This window comes from Aptenodytes forsteri, unplaced genomic scaffold, assembly GCF_000699145.1.
Source record: "Aptenodytes forsteri isolate BGI_AS27 unplaced genomic scaffold, ASM69914v1 Scaffold366, whole genome shotgun sequence".
NCBI classification, from domain to species: domain Eukaryota; kingdom Metazoa; phylum Chordata; class Aves; order Sphenisciformes; family Spheniscidae; genus Aptenodytes; species Aptenodytes forsteri.
In genome coordinates, this window is record NW_008794621.1 from 1090231 (window position 1) to 1107794 (window position 17564).

At 36.3% G+C, this 17564-nt stretch overlaps 1 protein-coding gene across 1 annotated transcript in view; it reads left to right on the forward strand.

Annotated features, from left to right (window-relative positions):
• ZFC3H1 (zinc finger C3H1-type containing) overlaps window positions 1-17564 on the forward strand; it is a gene marked incomplete at its 5' end in the record, with an annotated part of 44518 nt that overhangs the window by 10012 nt on the left and 16942 nt on the right. The window contains 16 exons of the mRNA XM_009273240.1: window positions 487-610; window positions 2289-2386; window positions 3391-3594; window positions 4301-4465; window positions 8149-8286; window positions 8697-8815; window positions 9154-9300; window positions 10382-10556; window positions 10747-10878; window positions 11825-12373; window positions 12457-12566; window positions 13841-13972; window positions 15068-15189; window positions 15757-15858; window positions 16223-16339; window positions 17132-17315. Coding sequence (XP_009271515.1) covers window positions 487-610; window positions 2289-2386; window positions 3391-3594; window positions 4301-4465; window positions 8149-8286; window positions 8697-8815; window positions 9154-9300; window positions 10382-10556; window positions 10747-10878; window positions 11825-12373; window positions 12457-12566; window positions 13841-13972; window positions 15068-15189; window positions 15757-15858; window positions 16223-16339; window positions 17132-17315 — 2618 coding nt within the window. The remainder of the gene's footprint in view (window positions 1-486; window positions 611-2288; window positions 2387-3390; window positions 3595-4300; window positions 4466-8148; window positions 8287-8696; window positions 8816-9153; window positions 9301-10381; window positions 10557-10746; window positions 10879-11824; window positions 12374-12456; window positions 12567-13840; window positions 13973-15067; window positions 15190-15756; window positions 15859-16222; window positions 16340-17131; window positions 17316-17564) is intronic.

The following is a 17564-nucleotide window of genomic DNA, read 5'->3' on the forward strand; positions in this document are numbered from 1 at the left end:
AATGGTTTTAAAAGTGTTTCTTGTTTCCAAGCCCCCCCCCCCCCCCCCCCCCAAAGAGATCGAGTTTTAAAACTGCCGGTTAATTTGTCAAGTCACTACCTGCAATGGATTTGATTAAAAGGTAATTTTCAGTTTGATTTTTTTTGTGCAAGCTAAGTAAATTGTATTTATAAAGCAATTAGAAGACAAAATTATAAGGGCCTATTTCTAAAGTCTACTTTTAATTGGTTTGCTCTAAAAGAATAATGTAAGACCATGTAAATAAAATACTTTTTTGTGTGTTTAGTCTTCAGATATGGACTTCAGATGGTCTTTGGATAAGCAGTCTTCAGTTTGATTTTTTTTGTGCAAGCTAAGTAAATTGTATTTATAAAGCAATTAGAAGACAAAATTATAAGGGCCTATTTCTAAAGTCTACTTTTAATTGGTTTGCTCTAAAAGAATAATGTAAGACCATGTAAATAAAATACTTTTTTGTGTGTTTAGTCTTCAGATATGGACTTCAGATGGTCTTTGGATAAGCAGTCTACAGATAGTGCAGGAGGCATATATCAGTATGATAATTATGATGAAGTTGCTATGGATACAGATAGTGAAACTAACTCTCCAGGTAAGACTTCTTTTACAGTTTTCTTATATGGTGATTGGTAAAAATAGTTAAAAAGTAGGAAATGAGCTAGCATTTTAGAAGGAAAGTCTTTCTTTTGAGATGTGGCAGTTATGGAACTAACATTTTAAGGTGAGCTAATTCTGTCTTGTTTTAATGCTGACTCTTTCCATCTCTGCTGGAGTATTTTGAAGGTCTTCAAGGTTATACTGTTCACATTGCAGTACTGTAGAGTTTATTCTTTTACATTCCCAAGCAGCTGTGTAGAAAGTAAGGGCTCCAGGGTGTTTACTGGATTTGCAGCTTTGCAAAAAAGGGCCTGGCGGTCCCAATGGACATTAAGTGAAATGTGAGTCAGCAGTGTGGCTTTGGGTGATAAAGGCGAACTGCAGCCTGGGTTGTAGCACTGACACTATAATGGGTGGGTGGTTGGAGGGGGCTGTTAAACACTGACGAGCCTGCATCAGTTTTATGGCTTCATGGTAGGAGAAAGATAGTGACGTACTAGAAGGAGTCTGGCAAAGGACCTTTTTGACTAAGGGAAACTATTTCAGGCCTGTTTTTTGTAAAGTTCATTGGGGACTGGAGCTCTTGATTAATGGAAAGAGACTGGGAGAGCTGAGTTTGTGTTGAAAAGAGAAGGCTAAGGAAGGTTTTTGCTGCTGTCTTCAACTACCTAGTGGGCAGTTATAGAGAAGACAGAGCCAAACTCTTGTGTGGAGTGTGCAACAGAAGGACAAGGGGCAATACTTAAATTGCGACCAAATAAATTCTGGTTAGATACAAGGGAAAACTTTCACAGAGGATGGTCAAACACTATAACAGGTTAACTGGAAACGTTGTGGAATCTCCACCCTCAAATATACTTGGAACTTGACTGGACAAGGTCCTTAGCAGCCTGACTTTGGGGGCAGCCCTGCTTTGAGCACCTGTGTTGGGGCATATGCCTTCCAGAGGTCTCTTCCAGCCTGAATCATTTATTGACTTTGAGTTCGAGGTGCGTTTAAGGTATTCAGGTTTCCTCGTTCCATCTCAACATGTGGAGTGTTGAGAAAGCTTCATTAAGCATACTACTTTATTGGCTGTTTTTATTCTCTTGCTTTTCATCTTCCATCTTTTTATTTTTTCTTTTTTTCTCTTTTTTTTCCCCCTTTCTTGTCAGCCTTCCTTCTACATTAGTGTGCTAAAATACGGTACCTGCTGTTTTGGACATGTAAGCTACATGAATCTTCTCTTGATGAAGCATCTCAAGCTCTAGTTTTATGTTTCAGAATTCAGTATCAGCTGTGCATTTGGTCTGCTTCTGTCCTAATTTGTATTGTATTTTTGGTAGCCAAAACAGGAGACTCTGTTTTGAGATACCTAGTTTAAGAAGGTAGATTCTTGCAAATTAAATCAAATGTGAGAGCTGAATCATTCTGAATCGTTACCTTAGTAGTACTGTTTAGCTGTACTTGCATTTCGTATGTAAAATAGAAAAAGGACAGGTAACTGCTCTTTTTATATACATATATGTAAGAAATAAATGCACTGTGCTGTGTCTGGTGTTACCTTTCAGATTGATGCATAGGAAAAACACTTGCCGCCTCCTGCTACATTAAATTAGTTGAAGTATAAGCATGAGTTGGTGTTTAGTAATTACCTGCCAGATTTCTTACACTCTATAATTTTTTAATTACAGCTTCTTCTCCAGTGCAGCCTCCTTTCTTTGAGTGTCCAATAGGATATTTTCCACCTCCAGTACCACCAATTTCTTTGCCACTGCCACCTCCAATTCCAGTAAGTAACCTTGAAAGGAGTGTGTTTGAAAATATTGGTAATTCTCATTTTGTATCTTATTTCTAATGCTAAAGTTAGGATTAAATTTAGATTCTGTTTTTGATACAATGCTCTATTTGGTGATTCCCTTGAACTGTCTGATAGACTTGTGGTTGCTTTTTTAAAACTCTTTATTTCAGCTATTTTTTGGCTGATCCAATTCCTGTTTAATGGAAGCTTTCCCCATTGAACTAAAGTTTTCTCTTCATTGTTAGAGCTGTGCTGTTTCATAACAGAAAACAAAAATTGCCTGAAGCACATAAGGAAAAATAATGAACTGGAATTGCTAGCACAAGGCAGCTTTGCCTCTTATCTGTAGGCCATGTATGTAGATATGCTTATTCTCTGACTTGTTACTGAGGGGGGGAAAAAACGACCAAAAATGTAGCGCATCACAGTCCTTCTTTCAAACTGTGCATTTTGACTATATGCTGGCTGTCTTCTCACCTAAGAGTCCACGTGGAAATTGAATTAGTGTGGTTTCTTTCCCCACCACTTTTCTTCACTGAATGATTGTTACCCTTCTTAGTAAAGCAGTAGAAAGTTGCCATTCCCTGCCATGACAGCTTCTGAATTTTTGACTAAGGGAAATTGTAATTTTGTTAGCTAAGACAAATTCATAAAACTGTTTAAGGAGTGTTTTTTCAAGCAGTGTGAACCTATCCGGTCAGCCATATTTTTGTGGCTAGACTATCTTTGGTTCTGAATTCTCATTTACGTTTAGTTTGTATGTCTGCACTACTTTACGCGGGTACAAAGTTACTTTTACTGTAACCTTGTTGTTTCCATTATCTTCTTTGAGTAAGTACTAACTGTTTAGCAGTAGCCTTTGACGGTGATCTAAATCCACTGCAGTTTGAATTAGTTTTAAACCATGAAATAATTTAGGTCTCAACCTCTGCTAAATAATCATAAAGTAGTAGTAACTTTCACATTTCAAACCCTTGTTTTCCTTTTTATCTCAGCCTGTACCATCTTTGAGCCAACTTTATATGGAGGGTATTTCTTGTGTTTCTCTTGAGCCACCTCCACCTCTTCCACCTCTTCCCCCTGAAGAGCCTGAACAGCCACCAAAACCTCCATTTGCTGATGAGGAAGAGGAAGAAGAGATGCTCTTAAGAGAAGAATTACTCAAGTCTCTAGCCAACAAACGAGCTTTCAGATCTGAGGTACTCCCTTGGTTTTTGAATGTAAACCTCTAGATGGCAATCTTGACCAAAACTTAAATGTGACCTGCTACGTGAGGTTTGCAGGCTTTTTTATACTGCCTTTCTGATGACGTTAAAAAAAATTCTCTGAATTTCCATCACCCTGTGCCTCCCAAAAGAAACCGAAACAAAAGCCACCCTGGAACACCCTTTGAATTGTAAATTGCAGCTTGTCTTTTATTTCTGAAGGAATTGTGAAACTTCAAGATACTGAAAATTGAGTATGTTCAGGGGAATGGGGATTTTATATTTTCTGCAAAAAAATGTTTATTATTTATCAGCTGTCAGTTAGAAAACAGGACACAACTTTGTTTCAACCTTCTAGCAAAAGGAGTTAGGAGAGGTTAACTGTTTTGTTTTTTGTTGTTTTGGTTTTTTTGGAGTGAGAAGCAAAGTTTGTGGTCTCAAAAATTTAGATTGTTTTTGACCTCATTAGAAGGTGGCAGATCTTTTGCAGTTGACCTGTGAAAAACTGGCATGTTCTTGTGTGCCTTTTTGATACTATTGCAGTATTGCAAGATTTGTCTAATACGTTTGGATAGTCTGCCTAAATCACAATTCCGAGTTCCAAGACATGTATGGAACAATCTCATTTATGCTTATGTCTTTTAAAATAGCTGTGTATAGTGTGTATTTTTATGACCATATTTTTGTTTTATTTTGTTAGGAAACTTCAAGTAACAGTGGTCCACCTTCCCCTCCTCTTCCAGATAATTTGCAGTCTGTGCCAAGAAGCAATCTGTCTGCTGTCAGTATTAATACTGTGTCTCAGCCGCGGGTACAAAATACAAAGTTTGTTAGAGTACCGAGGCCTCCACGAGCAGTGATCACAGTAAGGAAATACTGGTGCTTTCTATTAATACGACTGTGTTGAAGTTGTCCTCAGTTCAAGTGAACAGCAGACTTAAGCTTTTCTAGTGATAGAGCACAGAACGGTGGAGCTTCAATTAAACATTTCAATTATTAGTAACTTTGATAATTGATATGCTCTTCTAGAAAGAATTTGACACTGAAGTAAGAATTCACAGCTTAAGAGAGCATCAAAACACGCCAGCACTCATCTGAACTAAAAGAGACTGTAAATATAGTTCAACTAATTTCTTTTCCAGATTAGCATAGACTAAAGGGTGCTGTTCAATGGTAGCTGGGCCAATCTAATTGCTGTTAGTTGCCAAAAAAGAGGTAGTCTTGCTCTTTCTCCTGCTCCTGGCCAAATGGTGTCTCCCTTCTTTTAAACTGGGGTCTGGAGCATCAGTCTTGTTGCTTAACTTATTTAACGTGCTAAACTGGTTAGAAAACTAACTTGTGGGGGGCCAGGGGGAAGTACTTTTCCTTCTAGGGGGAGTTGAATTTTTTCAGTGAACTGTGTGTGAGCATCAGAGCTAGCACAAAAGTGGTGGCAGATGGCATATCTGTGAGTGCAGGTGGAAGACAGGAGAGAGTATTCTCCAGGCAGCAGCAGACTTTATTATGTTAGCTCAAGCCATATTCTGTAATTTGACCTTCATTTGAATGGTCATGGGAGGTACATGCAGCTAGCACTTGATTTGTGATGTCTGCATCCTGCAATCTCCCTGGATTGTTGGAAATGTGTTATAAAAACATATTTGCCTGTGTTATGCCAGACTGGAAGCCCATATAATCTACTGTTGTTTATGGCAGTGAACCGTACATAATGGAGAGTTTGCCATTATTTTAACAACACATCTTACAAAGCTTGGTTTGTTGTAGCTCTTCCACATGCAGATTCTCTAATGAATACTATGATTGAGTCCATACCTTTGCCTTTCTGTCAGTGGATGGTGTCTCTAATAAACTAGGGGTTTTTTTACTACATTTGGAGGAATATATAGTATGTTTGAGACTATTATATCACTATCAAATCTAGGTGTAGCTGGCCAGCAGCTTTCTGGCTCATAAATACAGACTGTATGATCACTTGGTCACCTGATGCCATAATGAAAAAAAAAAGCTTAAGACGGTAGAGACCTGAATGTTCCTTTTTTGGTCATTCTAAGGCCTACTTTCCTTTTGTGTAGGAAAATTGTTCTGTTAAGCTTAAAGTGGATGTATTTTTTTTTTGTCTGTACCCATCTTCACAATCTACTCTAAATGCTAGATATAACTAGAGTAATTGTTCAATTTGGGTATGCTTATATCCTTTCCATAATGATTTCATGTTTACTTACATTTTTAAGTTGTCTTATGTTTAAATGCTAAACCTATTCTGAAGAAAACCTTAAATTACCACATCTTCTATTGTCCTGAGACTTCATTAACTGCTGTTGCATAAATCAGGGAGAACACGTGTTACTGGGGAGCTGTTGGTTTGTTTTAGTAACATAATAAATGTTTCTTATCAGCTGTGCTGTTGAAAGGCATTATGTAAATGTTAAAAAAACCTGCAACTGAAATTCAGTGCCTGTTGCTAATGATGGTTAGCTTAGTTAAAGCTGACAGATTAATACCTTGTATTTGAATCAGCTAGCTTGGCTAGTGTCTTTCTTACAAAAATGATTAGAAACAAAGCATTTTGCATTTGTTATTTTTTTTTAAATAGCTTGGGATATAGAATATTTATATAAAAAATATCTGTGTGTTTTAAAGAACTCATGGCCAAATCATGATTTTTTTTAAACTTTTGTAGTATTTGGTATTTCTTACTAGAGCCTAGAGAAAAAGTGCTCCTGAGAATTTAATTTTGAACTTAAAAACTGATAGTTTTTCTGTGAGCATTGTTGGATATATCCAGAAATCAAAAAAATCAGAAAGGTGTAGAAAAGGCAAATTCTTCAGGTTTTTGAAATCTAATTTCATAGTTTTGGGGGCCTGGTAGCTTTTGAATGTTTGAGTATGCTGTACCATATTTCAGAAGAGGTTTTAAATTTACAAACCTTGGGATTTCTTCTGTGGAGTTGAGGACCTTTGCATAGTGAAATAGCCTACAGGTACTGGTTTGCTTTTTCAATGGCACCTTGTAACCCTTTTTCAAAGTAGTCATGGACACTCAGGGGTCTGTTCACCACAGACTGAAAATATGTCTTAGATCATTATGGAGAGATCCTGCCTTAACAGCTGAGGCTGTAGTTCCCCTGCAGTAGAAGCTAATCTTACTGAAGGCAGTGTGATGGTAGTTGCCTGGTGTTACTTTACTGATTGTTAAATGCTTTGCTGAACCGCATCAAAAAAATAACACCTGGGAAAAAACGCCTGGAGAAAAGCTGACTTTGACCCTCCCCACTATCAGCTTTTCCCCTAGAAGAAAAATGGGGAGGGCAGTTAGAGACAGTTTACCCTACACAACTGTGCCAAAAGCAGCTTGACAGCTTTGGTCTTTTAATACTAAGAGCCAGTGATAGGGAAGGGGTGTATTGGGCATCTGAAGATGAGGAAAAGGGTGGGGTGCCTTGCCTGATTAATTTAGGTTTTCCATGGAGCTACAGCGAGAGAATATTTGTGAGGAGAAGACCAGTGCCTTGTTCTGTTTTCTTGCACCAATATAAATTGGAATTTCACCTACCTATGCTATGGTGGTACAAAAATGATGCAGCTGTAGTACATTCAGAAGTAGTAGATACGATCCTTATTTTAAGAATTGTCCAGAAAGAGAATATCAAAAAGAAATGATTGTAGAAATTGGGTGTTTTTCACTTTAAAAAGTAGGGTTTTTTTTTGTGGGGTGTGTGCTTTAGAAGACACTTAGAGCTTTGAAGAGGTCCTGTCCTGAGGTAAAGGTTAAATGTGTAACTGTAATTGTCCAGACCTACACTGGGAGATGGGAAGAGCAGTCCTGGAGATGTGAACTAAGTTGCTTCTTTTCAAGCTGTAACTCCAGAGCATTTGAAGTTAATCTAAATTGTCTGCTTCTTTCTGCATCTTTCTTTGTGCTGGAATTGGCAGTCATCTGATCTTCAGTGAGCTCTTCCAGTTAGTGATGTTGGCAAAAAGTGATTAATCTTGTTTCATTTGTTCTTTATGTACTGTTGGTGTTCTGCCAATTTAACTGCCTGAGCAGCTCACTGTAACGTCAGCTAAGTATAGCTATGGGACAAGAGGCATCACAACTGTGTGGCAGAAAGATGAGGGAGTTCTGGTATGTCTGCCACAGCATTTCTAATGCAGACTTGATTGATTGTTACCTCTCAGTTACTTAAAATTGCTTGCAAATGGCAGATGATAATTTTCAGTACAATTGAAATAATTAATGAAGTACAGGAATCAAAGGTTTGAGATTTGTATGCTATGACCATGGAGACGTAAGTATGCTGCACTTACTTGGGAATAGGTTGAAAATGTTGGAGTACCTTTCATGTTACAGTATCAAGAATGGGTACAGTATCTCTATCTTGTAGTGGAGATGCACAAACACGTTTTTTTTCTTACAATGTGGAATTGGTGTGCCATGGTAACAAAAGGAGTTAAGCTCCTTTTTCTCTTCTAGTAAATATGTGCTCAGTTGTATCTGTCTCTGACTTTTTCTTCTTGCTATAAAACTTTTTTTCATTCTCCCCACAGCTTCCAAAACACAAGTCTGTTGTGGTTACATTAAATGACTCAGATGATAGCGAGTCTGATGGAGAGCCATCTAACTCAACTAACAGTGTGTTTGGAGGACTAGAATCTATGATAAAAGAAGCAAGGAGAAATGTTGAGGTAAACACTATCAGCATTTAATAGGTTTATTTTGTAATGATTTTGCTTTGTATATGGAATTTAAACTTTTGAATTTGATCAAGAAATATTGGATTGTATCAGAAGTGGGCAAGAGTAAGTACATTACTCCTGTCTGGACCATTACATTGTAATTTGGATCGCACAAGCTAATTAAAATGATCTTTTGGTTAAGATGGCATCCTGAAGATAGAATTTGTAATATATTTTGGCTTCATTTTTTCAATTAAAATTCAATGCATCTTTAATTACTAGCAAAAAAAATTGGCTTAAAAGATCTTACTAGCCTTGAACAGCATTAAGTTTGTGCTGGAATGCCTCCTGAAAATAGCAGTTAATAGCTGTATTTTAAACTGGTATGAGTAGTATTGACTAGTGACTTGTTGTAACAGGCCTCAAAAATCAAAGCCCCTCCAAAATCAGAAAAAGAAAATGATCCAATGAGAACTCCAGAGGCTCTACCAGAAGATAAGAAGATAGAATACAGACTCTTAAAAGAAGAGATTGCCAGGTACAACTAAGTTTAATTGTTAATGTAAAATGTATATTCTTTGTAGTCCTTTACTAGTCTATTTTTGTAACTGGAAGGAAAATCTGAGTTTGAAAACCTTGCCATTACCTTCAGGCTTTTCCCCCACTCAATTTTTAGGAAGACAACATAGGAGTCTAAAGAAAGTCCTTGGATTTGAACTGACTTACAGTAGTTGATTGCAGTTGCGGAAAGTTCTTTCACTTTTAACTTGAAATCTTGTCCTGCTACTTTTTAAAAAAATTTAAAACTGTTTGGAGTACACATCGAATGAATGTTGAAGCTGCTGAACATCTTTGCTTTTAACATCTCGATTTTAGTCGTGAGAAGCAACGCTTAATTAAGTCTGATCCACTGAGGAACAATTCATCCCCTGCGAATTCTGATGGTGAAGTTGATGGAATTGGGAGAATAGCAGTAGTGACAAAACAAGTCACAGAAGCAGAAGCAAAGCTTAAGAAGAACAGGTACATATTTTGCTGTCATAAGTCCTACCTTGTTTGCTTAGCAGGATGAAAATTGTAAATAATCTTTTTGAATGTGTAGTATTTAAAGTACAGCAAATGATTGGTTTTCCGTTGTCTTGAACTATTCAGTCTTGAATTCTATTGCTGTACAAAAGGAATTGTGTTGCAGTGCCAGTGTGGTGTTTGGTAACTTTTAAGTATAATTTGTCATGCTAACTGTTTTCAGCTGTGTTTACGTTCAGTGACTAGAACATCATCTGTGCCACCTAATAACTCTGAAATATGAAAAAATGAGTGTGCTTTTCACTACTCAGTACACTTTGAGGGTAGCATGTTTCAATAGAATATGCCTGATAAATATAAATGAATGAGTCTTTCTGCAGAATAGGTATGCTGTTTGAAGCTTTTCCTGTACGCCTTTTCTCTTTTAGCATGCCTCTTCCATGTTTCTCACCCTTCTTCCAAGTTACTGTGGAAAATAAGTGCTTTGCATCCTTCCTCTCTGCTTCCGTTGCCACTTGATTATTTCTGTGTGGTCTTGTGAACAAACTGGTTCCTGGTCAGGCATAAATTGAAGGATGTTCTTCTGCCCTGCCTTTATTCATATTTATCTATCTAAGTCTTTATCTTACTTCCTTTAATGCATAGCTTTTTATATTTAATTACTCTGCTATTGTGCCATAATGCTATGACTTGTACATCTGCTAATGCGTGTATGTGCCCTAAGGAAGAATTGGGCTGTTACTTAACAGAAAGCAAGAACGTGTGTGTTTTGGATGTCTTAACATTAAGAACAGTATTAAAGATGCACCGCTTGCTTACCTTGCCCTGTCCTCATAACTAGAATGTTTTCATCTGCTTTATACTGACATGGTGAACTTGGGATACTGAAATCTGTTGTATGTACTACCAATATTTTAATGTCTCATGGATGTTAAGACTACCTGGAGAAACTTAGAATGTTGTTTGATCAGTGAAAAAAAGTTGGGTTCTTAAATAACTAGGGTTTCAGAGGAGCAGTGATAGCTCTGAGAAACTTCCCTTTGGAAAAAATTTTGTTACGTGGCTTTTCTACTTTTAGACTTCTGTTGATGAAGGATGAATCTGTCTTGAAACATTTATTGCAACAAGAGGCTAAGAAGAGAGAGAATGTTCGAATTGCTGAAAATAAGATTAATAAACTGGCTGAACAGCTACAAGCAACAGAGAAGATCTTGAATGCTAATAAGATGTTTCTCAAGAAGCTTCAGGAACAAGTAACTTTAATTTTGAAATATTTCTGTTTCCTAGAGCTGGAAATCTTGAAATAGGAAGCCTGATTTTTGGAGACAGTAGGCTTTCTTGGAAATAATCATTAATTAATTCCCATGTCTTTTCTGATTATATTTTATTATGTGGTTATATCTGAAAATTTGCATCTTACTGTAGTATTTTTTTTTTTTTTAGATTCATAAAGTTCCACAACGAGTTACAGTAAAAAAAGCTCTGGCATTAAAATATGGGGAAGAACTTGCTCGAGCAAAAGCAGTAGCAAGTAAGGAAATTGGGAAACGAAAACTGGAGCAAGATCATCTTGGAGTAAGTCTGTTGCATACTTTTAAACCATGCTGTACTTGAAAAGCAGTAGCAAGTTTGATTAGGAAACTTAGTTCAAATGGGATTTCAGGAAAATAGGAAAACATTTCAAAAGCACTGTAGAGTCTTCCTATTGGTTTCCTATGTTTTTGAGAATTCAACAGAAAAAGCATTAAGCATTTAAAAAAGAAAACTGTTCAAAGTCTGCATTTCTGTGCCAGGGGAATGTCACTAACGGATAAATAATAAGAGGAGCTATATGCCTGTGAAGGAAAGAAGGAAATATTTTACTGTCTGTAGACATCAGCGATCTTGTTAAAACTATCTAGCAAAGATGCCGAAGTGGGGATCTGATCTTGTTGTTTTTGAAAACCAAAATAGAGAAAAACGGGGCTAAAATATTTTTGTAAGCTTTTTTTTTGTGTGTCGTGTCCGTCCACCTCCTCCCCACCGCCCCCTCCCCTGTGTATACTTGTTTTATAGCTCACCTTTTAAATGCATCCAGAACTTCCGTTGAAGCCCTGTACATGATGTAGGGTAATTTTTACTGAAAAACCTGCAAAAACATGTCAGTTGAATTGTGGCAAACTCTTTTGTGGTTTTCCTGCTGTTTGTTGAAATTTTCTGGCAAGAGTTTAAAATATGTTTTTGTAAACTCTGAATTAAATATCTTGCCCATGTTTCATTTACATCCTGTCAATAGATCAGTAAAGGTGAAAATGAAATTAAGGGAATTGTTTTCGTTTACTGAAAAACCTGCAAAAACATGTCAGTTGAATTGTGGCAAACTCTTTTGTGGTTTTCCTGCTGTTTGTTGAAATTTTCTGGCAAGAGTTTAAAATATGTTTTTGTAAACTCTGAATTAAATATCTTGCCCATGTTTCATTTACATCCTGTCAATAGATCAGTAAAGGTGAAAATGAAATTAAGGGAATTGTTTTCGTTTCAGCCAAGCAAAATGTTGAAATTGGAGAACACCCCTGCATCAAGTCCAAAAAAGCATTCAGCAGAATTGATTGCACTAGAGAAAAAACGACTACAGCAACTAGAGTATGAATATGCTCTGAAGATTCAGAAATTGAAAGAGGCCCGTGCGCTTCAAACCAAGGAACAAGCAAATATTGCACCTCATGCAGAAGAAGAATCTGAGTTTGCATTACCTCAGCCATCACTTCATGATCTTACACAGGATAAATTGTCTTTGGACAGTGAAGAAAACTACTTTGATGATGAAGTTCTGTCTAATTCAAACCGAGAACGAAGGAGATCTTTCAGAGAATCTAATTCTTTCACTAAACCGAATCTTAAACACATGGACACTCCAAAACAAGAAACTGTAAACAAAGTTTCTAAAAAGGCATCAGAGGAGCCTGAGCTGTTCCTTGGGTTGAATGTTGATGAACTGAAAAAACTTTATGCTAAAGCTGACAGCTTGAAAGAGCTGCTAGTGAAAGGTACTGCCTTAATAGTACCTAAGGAAGATTTGTTGTGTGGTCAGGTAAATGCTTTAAGACTAAATATGAAGGTTGTCTTTATTAGGTGGTATTGCAATTGCTATATATCTGTTTATCTGTTTCCTAGGAAATTTCAGTGGACATGGATTTTGTTACATCGCAAAATAAACAAGCTGAAGTGAAACCATTTCCATTTGGACCGTATCATAGTCCTCTTCTAGTATTTAAATCCTACAGGTATGAAGACTGTAACAGCTGTTTGACTTCTGTGTATATGTGTTCCTGTTCAAGTATTCTTCACTGCTCTTCCTTGATACCCAGGCAGGTACAGAAAGACAAGTTGCAGTGAGAAGCTTGACTTATCCTGAAACAATTTTGTCTAGTTTAGGGAACCTAATGATTTTAGTTACTTTTTCTGCTATGCAGGAGTCTGTTGCTTTTGTGCAGTATGCTGCTTTTACATTGTATTGTGTACTGTTCCCTGCAACTGGATTGTTGTTTGGTATAACTAAATTAAAAAATAATAGTTAAGCATTTGAAGACAGGATTTTTATATCCAATATGAAGCAATCTAAAATCCAGGAAGAAATTAACAAGCATATTTCAATTATGCAGCCTTTAAACTTGGCTAGGATTTGCATTGTCTGAGTCAAGATTGAGCCAATCACCTATTTTTGGATTCCTGCTCAGTGGAAAGAGGCATGACCACAGTGATTCATCTTGACTTAAAGTAGGCACCTGCAAGTGTAATCAATTTGACATATCTGTCTTTTGACTAAAGAGAGCTTTGTTCCTACACATTAACTTTTAGAAAACAAAAGTCTGGAATTTAAACTGGAGCAGTTGAATCCTACCATGTGCTTCAGGTTTTTTATTTCTGTATTCTTAAAGCAGCAAAAGATGGAGGATGCATCATAAAGGAGTATTCATTTTAACTTCTTGTAGGTTATGGCTTCAATTCCTTAAGGAGCTAGAAATACCAAAATTGACATTGTCTAACTTTAGCTAAAGATTCAAAAGAAGCATTAGTCTGCTCAGCTCAGACTTTTTTTTTTAAATGTTCTAAAACCTGATGTGGATTTTTTCACTTTTTTCAGATTAATCTGTAACGGTTCTCTTTGTACTTCCATTTGACATTGATCTTATGCTGACTAGAGCTTGAGTGCAGTTTTTCTAGAACTAAACTAAAATTCAATTTCAGTAGTTTGCTTTCCCTACTGGTTGATTACTACACTTTCTGGTTTTATATGAATGAAGTTCTGCACGTAAGGGAGAAGAGAATGCTAGAGCAGAATCTGTTTAGATCAAGAAGTACTGTTTTGTTCCCTTGCTCTCCCACTGTTTTCACCTTCCTCTTAACTCATAGGTCAGTGATGCTTTTGGTTATTAGTAGGGTTTTGGAAATAATGAGATTTAATACAGAAAAACTGATTTTCTTTAAATGCTTTGTTTAGTAAAACTGATGTCTTACCTTGTAAGCTTTGTCACAATAATTCACTGTTTCATTTTAGGTTTAGTCCATATTTTCGAACCAAGGAAAAACTGTACCTCAGTTCAGTAACGTATAGCAATATGATTGAGCCAAAACAGTGTTTCTGCCGTTTTGATTTAACAGGCACGTGTAATGACGATGACTGTCAGTGGTGAGTTCTTTTTAATTCTGTTCATTTGAACTAAATCTTTCTTTTAGATGTCTGACTCAAAGACCAAAATAGGCATGTTTTTCATGTCTTTAAAAGGTCTGGATTTACGATCCTATGCACAAGTTCTAGAAAAGAAAGTTATTTTCAATACCCTATTGCAGATACTTGGTTGGCAGGAAAAAAACCCCTTTCATCTAAGCCATGAAGAAAGGAGGCTCTTTAGATGTAAGTTTAGAAAAGCAGTATGGACTGTTAGAGAATGTTTCACCTTCTGGTTGCCTTGTAATTCAGACGGGACTCCTCTTGCTTTATAGCTTCAGCATAACTTCAGACCGTCATGGAACCTCAGGTAGTGGTTGACACTGTTAAGCATACTAGAGATGTATCAGGCTGCTAACCAAAATAAAGCATATACCAAGTATTATGTGATTATGTAAAAAAAAAAAAAATACTGTTGTAGTAGTAGAATTCTAATTTTCTGGGAAAATACTGGCTAAGTTTGTTTCTTTGAAGCCTGGTGTTAAACTATATTAAAAATAGTTTGTTAAACAATGTTGCACAGTATATTTAAAAAGCTGGTACAAGAGCAAATGGCTATGCATTGGTCAGGAATAAACTCAATTTGGAAACTTCTAACTGGTGGAAAAATATATGATAGGAGTGGACTTCAGCTCTCTCCTTTTGCCCTTTTCGATGGCAGACAGTTTTTTGGATCAGCTTTTAGCTGTTACCATCAAACCATAGTTTGAATCTTTTAAATACAAAGTGATATCTAATTCTTGTAACTACCTTGTTTGAACTGGAAAGTTCTGAATACTATGTTTTTGTGTTAGTGCGAAGCGAGTGTGTAGAGGCTTATTTTGAAGAGTAAGGCTATAGTGAAATAATGAAGACTAGGATTAAGTTACTGATGCAGGCTTAAGTTTAGAGAAGATGGATGTATTTAACAAATTTCAAAGCAGGCTATAGTGTTTTCTGCGGGTATCATTTTCTTTATACCTTACCCTAGCATGTACTAAACCCAACTTCCTAGTTACAAGCCTAATTAAATTGTTGCTGTGATAAAGATATTAATTGCTTATTTTTTTGTTTTAGGCAGCACATGAAAGATTGCACTCTTAGCCGTAAGCAGCTGTTTCAGGATATTCTGTCTTATAATTTAGAACTGATTGGCTGTTCAGAAAAAAGCACTGATGAGGAAATCGGCACTGCCACAGGTTTTTAAGAGTCTTTTGTTCACTTTTGTATACAAAGATTCATTTCTGAAGGGAATGGCTTTCATTAAAAGCTCTGGGTGCAAGCACTTTGATGTAAAGCAATGTATGAGATACAGCTATATGAAAAAATAGGTTTCTGCAGTTGTCCAATTCAGTCCTTTGTAGTGCATAGTTACCTTGGTGTCTTTACAGAAAGAAAAAAAAAAAATCATTGATCTGTGGAACATTTCTTCACTCAAAAAAAATAAAGTATTGCTGGGATTCAGGGGATTGGGGAGCAATGGGCATGGAATCTTTCCCTCTCCCCTTCCTCACTTCTTTTTGTAACTACTGGACTGGTCTGTTTCAGTGGAGCTGGAATTTTATAACAACGCTGTTGCCTTATAGGCAAGTTGCCAAACAGAACTTTTTCAGTTTTTCATTTCTTTGTTCTATTATGTTAAATTACCATAACTCTTGAAGCGGTCGTATTTCATGAATTCAGCATAGGTTGTGCTAAATTGCTGTTAAGTTACCTATCCATTTTCACTTATGTGTTTACTTAAGATACAAATATTCTTGTTCCAGAAAAATATGTTGAAAAACTTTTTGGTATAAACAGAGACCGTATGTCAGTGGATCAGATGGCTGTTCTTCTGGCCAGCAATGTCAATGAGAGTAAAAGTCACAGTAAGTATCTTGGTAGATTAAATACAATATAAGCTTTTTTTTAATTATGTAAGTACCTTGATGATTTTGTAAACAAAGAATATTTTTTTTGTTGCTTAGTTTATTTATCTCAGTATTATAAATTGTGCTTATGGTAAATTAAAGGCAGCAGAGTTTGTTTTAAGGCAATAATATAATACTTCTGGAGTCCAATTTGGAAAAGTGATTTATGCACTTGAGAACAATAGATTTTTAAGTAGTGTTGAAACTTATACGCTTGTGTTGCATTCACAGAATGTTTTTATCTAAAATCTTTATTAGGAAAGATGTTTTAAACTTGAATACAGAAAAGTAAAAGCATTTCTACTACTTTGCTTCTTTACAGCACCTCCATTTACAACATGGAAAGATAAAAGGAAATGGAGACCAAAGTACTGGAGAAAACCTCTGTTAGATAGTAGCAGCAGTGAAGAGGAACAGTTCGTTGGACCTATTAAATATGGTAATCTGGATGTGTGGCATCCATTAAAAAAGAGTACCGGGGGAAAATACCTACCAACCTCTTCCCAACACCTAATTTTTAAAGTGGTTCTTAAGAAAAGCAATGCTTTTAGTAGCTCTCTTGACTTCATATTTCCTGCATGCAAACTTTATTTTGCATAAATTTTTGGGTAAAGTTTGACCTGAATTTGCTGTATTTAAGAAAAAAAAACAACTAGTATAATGTGTGAGTGGAAGTTAAGGTGGAATTTCTATTTACCTGTTCTTAAAAGGAGCATAAGGAACTATTTCCCTAGAATGTTTCAGCTTTGCCCATAGACCATTAGGATTTTTTTTTTTAATTTTTATTTTTCCCTCCCAGAACTACAAGTGCTAAAACTTCATGTGTTCAGTTATCTTACATTTGTACAGAACTAGTATTTGGTGTTGAGGTCAGGAGTTAAAAAAAGCTGCTGTTAAATGGCATTTGAGACTTAGAAGCTTGCTAGAGCATCAATAACCCAACAGTGTTTCTTTCACATGTGACTCATGCAAGTGGGAGCTTTAGGATTTGTTAGCAAATCCTGTAAAAAGGATTTTTAGAGACTCAGAATTGAGATAAACTTTTGTCAGATGTGTCTGTTTCCTAATGCTGCCTAATGAACTGCCTTAATTAGTGTCTGTTGATCAAAGCAGCCTTTTACTGCTATTTATTTCTTGCCTTTGTGTTTGAAACAGACTACACACCCCTTGTGTGAGTTCTAATCTTACAGGTCACTTCTGTTTTGAAAAGAAACTTTTTTTTTATTTGCAGCCCATCCCACAGAACATAAAAAAAGAGTTCCAGCTCTTGATGCCGTGGTGACTCCAGATGATGTCCGGTATTTTACAAGTGAGACTGATGACATTTCCAACTTGGAGGCAAGCGTCCAAGAAAACCCCTGTGATGTACAGCTTTGGATTAAACTTGCATACAAATACTTGAATCAAAATGAAGGGTAAGTCTGCTACATTTTAGATTTGATTTTATGCTTTACCCATGCTGCTATAATCAAGTTTCCTTTCTGATGTTAAAGAACTTTTTTCAACAATGCCACAAATTATTATTTAAAAGTAGGTTAAAATATAGGTTAGATTTCCTACTGTATGCAGTATAGTATGTGAGTAATAAATTACACTGGCGGTTTATCTTTAGGTAGGTTCTGATTCAGAACGGAAGTTGATGGAAAGTAGTGTGGGAGAAGTAA